The sequence below is a fragment of the Pteropus medius genome, unplaced genomic scaffold (genome assembly GCF_902729225.1).
Source record: "Pteropus medius unplaced genomic scaffold, Ma_sr-lr_union100, whole genome shotgun sequence".
Lineage (NCBI taxonomy): Eukaryota > Metazoa > Chordata > Mammalia > Chiroptera > Pteropodidae > Pteropus > Pteropus medius.
Window position 1 is genome coordinate 124,350 of NW_024349105.1, and position 14,099 is coordinate 138,448.

Sequence of the window (14,099 nt, forward strand, 5' to 3'; positions counted from 1 at the left end):
AGCAGCCTGGCCCTGATGTTCAGCTCAGCACGGGGAATGCTGCAGGGTGTGCGCCCTCTGGGAATGAGACCCTCACCCTCACACTCACCTCTCCTCTCTTCTCTTACAGGTTCTGCAGCCTCTTCTAATGTGTCTCAGCCACCAGCAGTGTCTGTAGCCATTGGACAGACAGCCAGGATCACCTGCCAGGGAGAGAGTGTAAAAAAATATTATCCCGACTGGTTCCAGCAGAAGCCTGGTCAGGCCCCCGTGCTGGTCATCTACGATGAAAATAAGCGGCCCTCAGGAATCCCTGACCGGTTCTCTGGACCTCTCTCAGCGGACACGAGCACTCTAACCATCAGTGGAATCCAAGCTGAAGACGAGGCTGACTATTACTGTTCTGTGTGGGACGATAGTGATAAAGCTCACAGTGACACAGGCAGATGGGGAAGTGAGACAGAAACTGTCTTCCCATCTGTGTCACACACTCCTGCAAACCCAGAAGGATTATAGACAATTCTATGAGCAGGTCTGGTCCAGGTCCCCAGATCTCAGATTCCAGGCTTCCCCCTCCTCCCAGCCCTCAGCAGCTCTGTAGAAGCTGTACCAACCAAGGATACATAAACAATCATTTTAATTATATCTCTTTTTTTTCTTTTTGCTTAGGTAGAGGTAAGATTGAACACATTAGGAACAGGAATTAAAGACATTCTAAAAATATATAATAATTTCATGAAGATGAAATACATGGTGTGAGATTTAAAAAAAACACTGAATGAGACTGATGTCATATTAAATGCTCAAAAGAAATCAGTGAAATTGATGACATGGTGAATGAAACTATTCAAAATGAAACACAGAAAGAAAAAAGGCTGAAAACCTGATGAAGCTTCAGGTAGTGTAGGAGAATTTCATGCAGCCTAAATACTGTGTAATTTGGGCCCCTGAGGGAGACAAGAAGAGGACGGAGTTGATAAATAGACAAAGTATTGGAAGAAATGATAGGCATTAATTTTCCAATTTTGCTGAGACCGTAAACAAATATATCCAGGAAACTCAACGAACCTCAGCCTCAGGAAACATGGAAGTGGCTCCAACACACACCTTGTGGAATTGCTACAAATCAGTGATGAAGAGACGCTGTTAAAAGAAGCCAGAGAAAAAACACACTCTGTGTACAGAGGGACGACGCTCATGATAAGATCAGATTTCTCATTAAAGAGCAAGCAAGTAGATTGTGGAGCAACGTCTTTAAAATACTAAAAAAATCAAAAAACAAAAAAAACTGTCAACTTTGAATTCTTTACCCAGTGAAAATATCATTCAAAAAAAGAAAGCAATATCCTACATTATCAAAGTGCTAAATCTTCTAGAATTGATCACTGGCGGGTCTGATCAGCAGAAACAGTAACGGACACCCCGTTACTGTGTTCTCTTTTCTGTTTAATGATACAGAAATGTGAATCTGTACTAAGAAATATAAAACATTAGATATGGTAACTGCATGGGTAAATATAGAAATATTTTTATTTGTTAATGTCTATAAAATGTAGTCAGTTGTCCAAAAGGAAAAAAATAACAATACGTTCCTATATTTGTAAAAGTATACAGATGAGAGAGAAAGCGGGGAGAAAGAGAGACAGAGACAGAGACAGAGACAGAGTGACAGAGGCAGAGACGGAGGGAGGTAAGAAGGGTGCGAGGCAGAGAGCGAGAGAGAGAGAGGGAGGTAATTTAAGCAATAGCTCATGCAATTGTGGGGCTGGTGTATCTGAAACGCATGGTCCAAAGCCTGGTGAGGAGCCTGGATATTTAAGGAACAGTTGCAGTTCCAGTCTTGAGTTCAAATTTAGTCTGAATGAGAAAACAGGTAAAAAGAAGACAGAGAAGAACATAGAAAGATCCCAATCAAACATCTAGAGATGAAAACTCCATGTCTCAGATGAAGAATACAAGGGTAGAGATGAACAGCAGATGCAAAACTGCAGAAGAAGAGATTCTTGAACTTGAAGACAAAGCAACAGAGACCGCAAATAAAACACATACAGAGAAAAAGACTTTATAAATGAAAAGAGAATCAGTGAGTCACAGGACCAAATAAACTATTAAACTAAATTAAAATTTTCAGATGCACTATAACTGGCAGTATTAATCATCAGCAGAATTTTAATGCAAGAAATAGTAACGGGCACCCTTCAGGCAGAAGAAAGGATCGTGGAAAAAGTATTAATCAGCAAAAATAAAAGTAAACCTTAGAAACGCTGACTCAAAGAACCAACATTAAGACTCTATTATTTAAACATCTTTAAAAATTAATTCAATATCAAAAGATAAATATAACAAATATGTATGCTAGAATTTATAAGGTAGGTAAAAGTAACATGTATGACAATGACTGCAAAATGAAAAATAAAAAACCTTAAACAGACAGAAATAAAAAGTTCCATACATCGTGTAACGTGATATAATATCACCTGAATGGAGACTTTCCCAAGTTACAGACAAAAACATCGCAAAGATTTATAACTAATACTAAAATGGACATAAAATGGAATCACAAAAGAGGATCAATTAATAAAAAAAAAACAGAGATAAATGAGGAAAAGAGAACATGGAAAAGATGGAATGAATAAAAATCTAGCTAGATGATGTTATTAAACTATATTACTAATCATATTCAAGCTATGGTCTAAACACCACAATTCAAAGGCACAGATTTTCAGATTGAATTTCAAAGCAACACCCAATCAGAGGCTGCAGACAAGAAACCTACAGTCAATAAAAAACCCAAAAATCTCAGTGCAAGTTCCAGTTAAGTTTGCTGCCCAAATTCTGCTCCCCGTGTTGGACAAATCTTTTACGGTTGTCACACAGAGCATGTAGACAGATGAGGTGTACAGTTTAAAATGATGAAAAGGAAAAGTTCATATTATGTTCCCTTTGCCATAAAAAAAAGGAAAAGTTCATATTATGTTCCCTTTGCCATAAAAAAAAAAGGATAACATAATCCTCATTTCACGAGTAACAGCTATAAAAAGGCCCTCCTCTCCCTATACACTTTAAGATTTTTCAAAAAAGAGTGACAATCCCTCCCCTATGAGCTATCAGTAAGAGGCAAATAGAAATCCATATGGACCAGAACTGTACACTCCACACAGAAGCCTATACAGTTCTCTCCATCAGCCTGAGAAGGAGCGTATTCACAGGGATGAGTGTGTGTGTGTGAGGGAGGCTGGGACCACATGTAGCCGTGGTCTCATGAATCAGAGCTCGAGGGTATCCCCAGCATGACCAAGAACCGTCTCCTGCTCGTCTTCCTTCCTGTTTACTCCAATGCTACCTCTCAGGCCCTTTCTCCAGACTTAGCCCCATGGGACCCTGAGCCTGGCCCTGACCCTGAGCTCAGCCTGGGTGATGCTAGGAGGTGAAAGTGTCCTAAAGTCCCTGTACTTATCTTGCAGTGGGTCCAGGTCAGCCCATGGCCAGGCTCCTGGAAGGCCGACAGCTGTGCTGAGCCAGCTTAGGACAGATTGCAGGTCAGAAGGGTTGGGACAGTGGCCATGTTTTTGCACTCCAGGAAGGTGACTGTGATCAGAAAAGGTAGAGTCTACGGTTGATTTCCTTAGAAGCAGCTTAGAAGCAGCTGGGAAACTACTCCTTCCTCCTCAGTCACCTGCCCTGCCCTCTATAGCTGGTGAGAATGAAATCTGCTAACTCCTCCCTTAAGAAACCCAGATGAGTCTGTGGCCTTGCCATCCCGAACAGGCCCAATCTTGTAGATCTCAGAAGCAAAGCAGGGTCAGGTCTGGTTAGTACTTGGATGGGAGACCACCTTGGAAGACCAGGTGCTGTAGGCATAAAGAAAAAAAGAAAAAAGAAACTGATGTGTACATTTGCATAAGCTCTAAACCATCACCACTCCCAAAGGGCTGAGAAAAAAATAAGAGGGGCCTGGGGAAGGCGAGAGGTTCTGTGAGGTCTCAGGAGACAGAGGTCTGAGGAGACCTTACCATGGCCTGGACCCTGTACCGGTTCCCCTTCCTTATTCTCAACACAGGTGCTGTCCCCAAGGCTCTGCCTACATCTCAGCCCCCAGAGGACCCTGAGCTAGAGCTCTGCCAAACCCTGGTCTCAGCCTAGACAGGACTTCATTTGGAACCCCTGGGACCGGGCCCTTCATCCTCAGCCCTTTCTCCTCTTTTCTCTTGCAGGCTCCCTGGTTTCCTATGAGCTGATCCAGCCACCCTCAGTGTCTATGGCTCTCGGACAAACGGCCAGGATAATCTGTTCTACAGATATCACTGAGAATGTAAATTATGTGCACTGGTACCAGCAGAAGCCAGGGCAGGCCTCTGTACAAGTCACTTATTATTTTGGCAACCAGCCCTCAGGGATCCCTGACCGATTTTCTGGCTCTATCTCAGGGAACACAGCCACCATGACCATCAGTGGGGTTTGGGCTGAGGACGAGGCTGACTGTTACTATGAGGTGTGGATATTGCCAGTGATGAAACACACAGTGACATAGGCAGATGGGCGAGTGAGACACAGATTCCCTTCCCCATCACTGTCACATTCTCCTCCAGCCCTCAGAGGGTGAGACATGACACGTCTGGCCCAGGTTCCCAGATCTGACATCTCCAGGCGGTCCTGTCCTCCGTGCCCTCCAGACTTGTTCTGCAGAGGGTTCACTGGGAGATAGTACATGAAATGAATACTGCACAAGTAGTCCTTTTGTTTAAAGCGTTAGTGGAATGATTGAATATGTTAAGTGCTGACTTCAACTACATTTAAAAAACACCCCATCTCACCTTTCAGAGATGAAAGCTGTCATGTTGAAGTTTAAAAATGCACAGTTGAGATTTGCAACAGTTTAGACACTGCAGAAGAAGAGTTTGGTGAACTTAATGACATCAAATTGGAAACTATTCAAAACAAAGTGAAGAAATAAAAAGATTGAATGCGATGAGCAGTGAGGCTCAGTGATTTGTAGGACAACTTCATGCAGCCTGAGAGTCATGTAGTTGGAGTCTCAGAGCAGAGAAGATAAACGGGAGCGAATAGAAAAAATGCTTAAAGAAACAATGGCCCCAAATGTTTCAATACTGAAGAAAACAATGACTGAAATATCCTAGAATATCTACCGATTTCAAAAGCAGGAACCATGAGAAAACAATGCTGATACTCATAATTACATTCACAAAAACCAGTGATCATGGGACAATATTATAAACAGCCAGAGAGGAAACAAATGTCACTCACATGCAGATGCATAAACCTCATTGGAAAAGCAGATTTCACACTCAAGCGAAGGAAGTAAGAAGACGGTGGAGCAACAACACTGAAAAGAAAAGCTTTAAAAAATAATTTTTAAAGAAAAATCTCTAAACCTTGTATTTATGAAGTGAAACTATCCTTCAAACGTGAAAGCAAAGTAAAACTTTTCCAAACATGCAGAAACTTACAGAATTTATCGCCAGTAGAACATCAAGAAAAAATAGGAACAGGCACCTTAGACAGAAGGAAGATGATGCCAGATAGAAATGTCCATCTACACAGTGAACGTAAAGCGTCACATACGGTCACTACATGGATAAATAGAGAATCGTCTGCCTTATGTTAATGTCCATAATTAACGTCATCGTGTGTAAATCAAAAATTAATAACAATATGCAGTGGTTTTTAATGAATATCTAAATCAAATTTATGACAGTGATAACGTAACCGTTGGTGGTGGAAAAACATGTAAAGATATTCTCATCCTCTATGTGAAGTGACATGACATCACGGCAAGGTGGACCTGGACAAGTTAGTGCTGGATAAGTTACCATTAAAATAAACCTTGAACAACTAAGTCATAGCGAATCAGGTTTGTTTGTTGTGTCCTCCAGAGAAACAGAACCGATAGGAGATAGACATAGATATGGATATGGATGTGTATATAGATATGGGTATAGGCATGTATATGCATATGAATACGGTTACAGATTTAGATAGAGATACACATATAGACACAGATATGTATATGAATATAGATGTTTGTCCATGTAGAGAAACTTACCTATGTAGTCTAGCTAATATCCTGCGGTAAATAAATACATGGATTGAGATTTTAAGGAGTTGGCTCATGCAACTCTCTGATTGGCATGTCTGAAATCCGTAGGACAAGCAGGAGGCTGCATATTCAGGTAAAACTGTTTTTTTTGTTTTTCTTTTTGTGCTGCATCCACATTAAGTAGGAATAATTGACCATGTTAAGTGAGGACATGAAGAAAATAAAAGTATTTCGATCAGACTCCCAGATATAAAAAACAACAGTACCTCATTTAAAAACAACTTTTGTCACAGTTATTTACACTCACCTCTGAAGGTGACATTGTGCACAGGGCCCGACAAAGTGTTGACTTTGGACATGTACACTATGGTGATATTCACACGGGACACTACAGAATGTGCAGTGGGTCAGGAAGAACTCTGGGGACCGTGTGCATGGCTCCCCGCAGTGACCCCAGAGGGAGGAACTTAGGTTACAGGAGAGACCAGGCTGCCTGGGGACCAAGATGGGCTCTTGAAGAAGGAATCAGACCCTTTAGGGAAGGAAGCTCATCATCGCATCATAATCAAATTTCTTAAACCAGCATCGAATGGACAGTCATAAAAGCAGTCAGAGAGAGGACACAGGTTCCATACAGAGAGGGAGCAGAGTAAGCAGAGTCGACTAACCTACCAAACATCACATATAGAAGAGAGTAGAGCGATGTCTCCAGAATAATAAAAGCAAAAACAAAACACAATGAAAACAACAAAAACTCTGTCTACTTTTAAGTCCTCACCCAATGGACAGTATCTTTCAAAAGAGAAAGGAAAATAAAATTTTATCACTGTCTTTCATTTTCAGATCAACCAGATGCTCCCCACAGGGCACTGACTCCACTCTCCCCAAACACACTTCCTGTTCCTTGTTCATCTTCCCATCCTGACAGAGATCCAGTGACAGCTCACCAGAGAGGCCTCCTTCAGCCTCTCACCGCATGGTAGCTGCCTGTCATTTTTTGCCCGGTATCGACCAATTATCTGCACTTCACCAAGACCCACACAATTATTCCCTTATCATGATTTGGTGTGATGGACTGATGTGTGCTAATTATTACTCTCATTATTCAGAAATATTTTGAATGCAAGAACACACACATGACGATCAGAGGCATGAACAGACAAGAGCTTATTTTTCTCCTGCAATAATAAGTCTAGAGTCAGTTCGTTGTGCTCCAGATCTTCAGCTATCCAGTGAGGTCTCAGATCTTTCTCACTATCTGGTCCACCATCACTACTACAAAGGCTTCACTTTCATTCTTTTTGAAGACAGAGCTCAGGATGGCTGCTGCAGCTCCAGCTATCCCATCCAGGTTCCAGAGGAAAGGCACTGCATAAATCTACTCTGTTTATTTATGTCACAAGAGCGAAAGTTTCTTGGAAAGAAGCTCAGCTGACTGACACATCTATGGACCAACACTGTGCCACAAGATTAATCCTGGCCAATAGGGGTCTGAGATTAGCAATTGAATGGCCATGAAACAAATATGGAAGACAAGACACAGAGAGAAGGTGGGGGGTCTCCTTGCTGTGTCAATAAAACAGGTGTGTTCTCTATGCTGCCCCAAGCACACAATGGTCCCGTTCAAGTGATTCCCAGGATGGAATGTGTGTCAGACAAAGTGGGTCTGAATCAATGTTTGTTGGGTGAGTGTTCTCCTGTCTCTGTCTTAGAACAGTAGCCTGCACTGCCCTCTGTGAGCCCTACACCAGCAGATGGCACCAGTGAGAGGCAGCCACTGAGTCCTGTGTTCCCTGTTCCAAGACTCGGATTCTCACCCATGTCCACCCACCACCCCAGAGATATATGCAGTGATGCTTTAGGTAAGTCCTGCCCCCTCCTCCTCTAAATGAACCTGATCGTATTTTCATGGGTGATCTGACATTCCAGTGCTTGGCATTGAGAAAAGCAGGGGTCACATAAAAGACAGTAATTTCTCCCCTGGGCCAGCAGTCCATGGGTCAGGGAGTCAGAACCTGAATCGTAGGTTCTGAATTTACAAACGACTGTACCAAGCATGGGTGCCACTGCATCAACACAGCCGGTTGTTAGCGGCCATCAGAGGGCAGCAGAGACCACCTGGCAGAGACATCTGGAGCTGGGGTGGGCCTGGGTGTAAGGGGTTTGAACATGCAGGAGGGTTGTTAACCATCACCTCAGACCTGGAAAAAAAATGTATGTTTTCTACACTACCATCTTTTATGTAAACTTCTGACTGCATGTCTGTCAGATGTGTTTATGTAGACTCCGCCTGTTCTCTAGCGTAGGTCCGGATATTTCATTCCTCTCCAGCCCACTCCATTCGTGCTAAAATTCTGTTCCTCTTCATCTTTTCTCAGCAACAGGATCTGTCCCTGTGCACACTGCGTTAGGGTTGAGGTACAGAGGCTCAGCATCTACGACCTGCCCCAGGAGCTCTCACCAAGCACAGAAACTCACAGCACCTCAGTGGCTCCTAAACAGTCTGTGCACACTGGGCAAGGTGGGAATGAGCTCAGGTTCTGATGCTCATAGTCTGTGATCTGGGTGGGACACTGCACTGACCTAAGGCTCCTATGGTCACCTCTATAGTCACCATTCTATAATGTGTTCAGAAAATGCTGACATTTCACCTCTAACTCTCAGGGACCAGATCATCCCGGGGCTGAGGCCATGAGACAGTCTGTGGTAGATGTGTCAGCCCCAGACTATGGCACCAGACAGTGGATCAGAATCCCTGGGCTAAGGGTGGGGTCTGCAGGGACCGCTCTTCCCCTTTCTGTGTCCCTTGAGGCAGAGCTCCTCACTGAAACCACAAGCTCCTCAGGCAGCACCCCTGACCCGAGTTGATTTGCATACCCAGCAGCTCTCTCCAGCAAGGGGATAAGAGAAGCCTGGGAGGAAACCTGCCCAGTCTCAGGCCCAGAGAGCAGAACTGAGCTGCTTCTACCATGGCCTGGACCCCTCTCCTCCTTGGCCTCCTTGCTCACTTCACAGGTGCTGCATCCAGGCTCACACCCAACCTCTGCCTTACAGCTCAGGATAGGCCAGGCCCAGTCTTTGATCTCAGTAGGGAGCTGCCAGTGGGGACAGGATGCGAATGACTCTGCTACAGGATGAGGGCCTGGGCTGGGCTGAAATAAGCCACTGTGCTCACTGGCTCTGTGTGAGCCCTGAAGGGCTGCACCTGCCATGGCATGAAGGGCTTTTCATTGCAGAAGCTCCATCCTGCAGTCAGGCCCTAGGGCCGAAGCGGTTAGAATAGATAGGGATATTAGGGCACCCTGTGGGCTAATGAAACTCTGGAGCTTGGTCCAGGCCAGGCAGACTGTATCTCCTGGAGATGAGACTCAGTTCTGGACGCCCCCCTCTCCTTTTCTCTCTTGCAGGCTCCGTGGTGTCCTATGAGCTGACTCAGCGACCCTCACTGTCCGTGGCTCCAGGACAGACAGCAAGGATCACCTGTGAAGGAAACAATATCGGAAGAAAAAGCGCTCACTGGTACCAGCAGAAGCCAGGCCAGGCCCCTGTGCTGGTAATCTATAATGATAACAACCGGCCCTCTGGGATCCCTGACCGATTCTCAGGCTCCAACTCAGGGAACACAGCCACCCTGACCATCAGCGGGGCCCGGGCCGAGGACGAGGCTGACTATTACTGTCAGGTGTGGGACAGTAGTAATGCTCACAGTGACACAAGCAGATGGGGAAGTGAGACACAAACCCCCTTCCCGGTCTGTGTCACACTATCCTCTGGTCCCTCAAGAACTGCAGACAAAGCCGTGAACAGGTCTGGCCCAGGGCCCTCGATCTGAGATTCCTGGCTACACATTCTCACTCCGCCCTCAGCCATCTCTGCCTAAGGTGGACCAGGAGTAGATTCAGGGCTGGCTGGACCAGGCTGTCATGGTGTTGTCAGGCCCTGAGTGTGAATTGGGGACAGATGGCTTGAGTGGAAGGAAAAACAGAGGAAGATATTTGTCCAGTGGTCAATGACCTGGCCTTTCCGTATGGTCATCACTGGACCCTCCTTCACCCTACTGATCAGGATAAGACCCCACAATTGCCCAGCTCAGCTGAGCTTCCGAAGCCACAGGACAGTTTGAGATACTGAGTGGAGCAGAACACTGTGCTGTCCACGCAGATCCCTCTTGTGAGCTCACCGCCCACGCGCCTTTGCCGGGGACCCTGGCGGTTCTCATCGGTGCCCTCGTTGGGAAGTGCTGTAGGTTCAGAAAATGGTCCCCCAGGTTCATACTCTTCTCAGAGAGGTCAGTGTAGTGACTCCCAGTTGCCAATGCACTGCCTCAATTAGGGTGACGAAAACATGCCAGCTTAAGAGCTCCCTGGACGAATCTGAGGCCTCATGTGTAACCTCGTGGGGGTCACCTCCTCCTTCTGCCCGGTCTCACCTCCTCACCTCTTCCTGATTTCCTGCCCACGCAATGCACCATCTCAGCTTCTGCTTCCGGCGAGGTGAGTCTAAGAGGTCAGCTGTTGCCAAGATGGTCAGCAGGACAGAGGAAGCCACTATACACCCACAGTGCTCTGGTTCTCACCTAAGTCCCCAGTGCCCACTTCATCGTCCCCAGAGAGATTTGGTTGTTCCTTGTATTTTTACAGAATGAAAAAGGGACTGACACACTAAGTGCTCTGAGCTCTGAAAGACAGTAGGAGAGTCAGGTCCGTCCCGAAGGTGAGTCCAAGGGAATCGTGGCCATCGCTTCCTCCTACGGAGTGACCCAGCAGACTCTCAGCCATGGCGGGAGCTACACAGTGGATGCTGCTCCCTTCTACCCTCCAAGTCCTACACAAGAATCTCTCTTTCCAGCCACCCTAACCAGAAACACACACAGAAAATCATTCTGCAAAATAGAGTTCGGCTTGTCAAAGTTGACACAGAATTAGCCACCAGAGTAAAACCTTTGTTAACTGAAACCTACTCACCTTTACACAAAGCTACAGTCTCCAAATTAACAGAATCGATGTAGCCGTGCTTTACCTGATGTGAGAAAACTATCTTGTGAACAACCACAAACATGCTAACCTTCTCTTGGAGAGGATGCAGAATACTGTTTTGTCCTCTAGTGATATTTATTTTCCCCAGCTGTATGGGACATCCTATAACTTAAATATTGAAATATAAAGTTAACTATTTTTAACATATCTTACATTAAATAATACGGAATGAGACGGGGAAGATTAAAAATGTAAGATTAATATGTATCCAAACATATACATATAAATATAAGAAAGAAATCCTTGTTAGTATTGTCCTCATTACAATGACGAGCCTTGTGGTCAGAGCTGGTATCTGCCATTACCTTCTTCCCTATGCACTCCATGTCCCCCTTGACCTCAGCAAATACCTTGCAAGTCATGATCCCTTGTCAGGTGGGATTACACAAAGCTTCATTCCGGAAGGTACTGGTCCATGATGTCTTGCTGAATTGGATGCTTGTGATTTTGTGACTGTGATCATTGACTACGGTCTGGGAGAATTGGAGGGTCTACTGCTTTCCATACGCGCCCCCTGCTTACCTCTGTGGTGTAGAAGCAACCCAGTGCCCCCTTCAGAGTCACCATTGACCAACCCACACAAAACCCCAGCCTTTGTGGGATCATTCACTGTGAGGAGGAGCCAAGAGGGGCCGTGGAGCAGTCTCGATCACGAGCTCCACACAATCACGCAGAGTGTAAAGTCCCTGAAAGAGAAGAAAACATCTTGTTGATGGGTCTCTCCATAGGGGAGGGAGTGGTGTCTCTCCCACTTTCAACTCCTGATTTCTAGACCCATGAATCCTCCCTATAAAAGAAGCAACAGGGTTGATTGCACGCCGACTGGAGCACATACAGCCTCCTGGAGGACATTGCTTCCATCCTGTAAGGGTTGCCCGTTATCCGGCTCTGTCACGGAGCTCACAAAGGCCCTTCCGTTCCAGATTTTCCTACCTGTGTTTTTTCTGGTCCTGTTCGGGCATCATAAAGGTAAGACTGCGGGTATTGAGACAGGGTGCTGGCGTGAATACCTGCAAAGGATCTGGATATATCACATTATCCAGGGATGTTAAACAATTGTGATTCTGTTATATTATGTCCTGGTGGTCAGAGGCTTCCAGAGAACTGAATGCATAAGTAAAATTTCAACTGGTCTATAATCTGAACGTTTGTTTTCTCCAGAATTCAAATGTTGACATCTTAACCCACGAAGGTGAAAAGATGAGTAGATGGGGCCTTTTGGAGGTGATTGGTCCTGAGCTGGAGCCTCATGAATGGGATTAGTGCTCTTAGTAGATTCCACATCCATTCCCCTCCCACCACAGAGGTGGGACACAACCAGATGGCACCAGCTATGAACCAGGAGGCCGGTCCTCAGCAGAAGGCAACCGTGTTGACGACATGATCTTGGAATTCCAGCCTCCGGAACGGTGAGTAAGAAATTTCTGTTGTTTTTAAGCTGCCCACTCTATGTCATTTCTGTTCCGGCAGCCTGAACACGTGGAGTGGCTGGTACTTGGGTGAGGAGGGGTGTCCCGGGAGATGTTTCAGTCAGAGAGAAAAACACACGGAGACTTAGACAGAAAACACCATGAAGTGTTTGAGGTGGTGAGGAAAGCTCAGATTCTGTGCCGCTGAGTGAGAACTGGAGTGGCCTGAACCATCTGTTTCTGTCTGGACGTCCCGCTGGAAATTCACCCCTCCCCACACGAGGCCCAGGGGGCTTCTGATAAAGTCTGTTCTTAAAATGTCTTTCCCACATCATGACAGGGTCTGGCGCCTGAATCAAGCTCAGCTGACAAGGGCAGGACAGTTAAGCACCAAGGCACAGGTGGCCTAGGAAGGACTTGAGGACACGCACGAGAGGAAGTGAGAGTTTCCATGGCGACCTGCATTGGAGCTTCTGAAACCCAGTGAGCGCCGAGTCCCCTGAGGTCTCTTAAGAAGCAGATGCCACTGCAGCAGGTGAGGGCGACCCTGGGAATCTGCGTGTCTCATGGTTCCGTGGGGAGTCGGTGCTGCTGGTCTTCTGAGGACCACAGTGAGCATGGCTTCCCTCCTCCTCTCCTGCTGCTCACAGCTCAGGTGAGAGTCACCACAGGAAGGCACCTCTGTGAACCACAGGGGACCTGCTCTCCCTCCCACCCGGGCTCCACGGGGTCTTGGACTTGCACTTGCCCCTGTCCATAACCTTCATCCTGTCATCCTCGGGGGAACAGTCTGTCCGGACTCTCCTCTGTGGGCAATTGGTCCCCTGGACAGATGGCCAGCATCTCTTGTGCTGGGGCAACAGTGACAATTGGGGGTTATAATCCTTTCTCTTTGTACCAACAGGTCTTGCGCATAGCACCCCATGGCCGAGGAGGGTGTCAAGAATCACACCTCACAGTCCCCAGATCCAGCTCTGGAGACTGCACCTCTGTCACCTCAACCCAGTGATAAAGTTGATTATTATTGCGGTTCCCAAGCAGGGTTGGGGAGGGGGCTTTTTCCCACTTTCTAAATGATGAGCAAGCGAGATCAGTGGCCTGGGCTGGCCGTACTCACCTCTTGTGCCCAGGTCTGTTGTCAGCTCCCACGATGTGGGACACCTTCTACATTCAAGGGCAAAACATGAAACTACCTCCTCCCTCCCACCTTGAGGCAGGTGAAACCCTGAGAGCATCAGCTCGTTGAGATCACTTGCAAACAACCTTTCTTCCTGTCTGTGGCCCATGTGCTCAGACACCCACCTGACAGCTCAAGAGAGGCAAAGGTAGGGGAAGTCCGGATGGCTCAGAGTCCAGACCCCAACGGAGCAAACATTGCACCTCAAGGTCCTACCTTTAATTACTGCTGTCCACCCTATCATGGGATGAAGGCCTCTCTGTCCAGATATGCAGCTCTGACCTCTCTTTTTATTACCAAGGAGAGGAATGAAGGGATACTTGACAATGAGCTCACTACCATGTTATCCAGGGAAGTGGATCTTGCAGACGGAGGCTCCTCAGCCTGCAGGGGTCAGGCGTGGTCTGCAACCAGCAGCCCTGGAGCCTAAGGGCACCATG

General features: G+C 46.4%; 1 gene segment (V, D, J or C); it reads left to right on the plus strand.

Annotated features, from left to right (window-relative positions):
* Positions 1–448: 448 nt before the first annotated feature.
* On the plus strand, positions 449–9,913 carry LOC120616866 (immunoglobulin lambda variable 3-9-like). The segment is given in 3 exon segments: positions 449–459; positions 8,984–9,052; positions 9,445–9,913. Coding segments are annotated over 2 exon segments (471 nt in total).
* Positions 9,914–14,099: the final 4,186 nt, after the last annotated feature.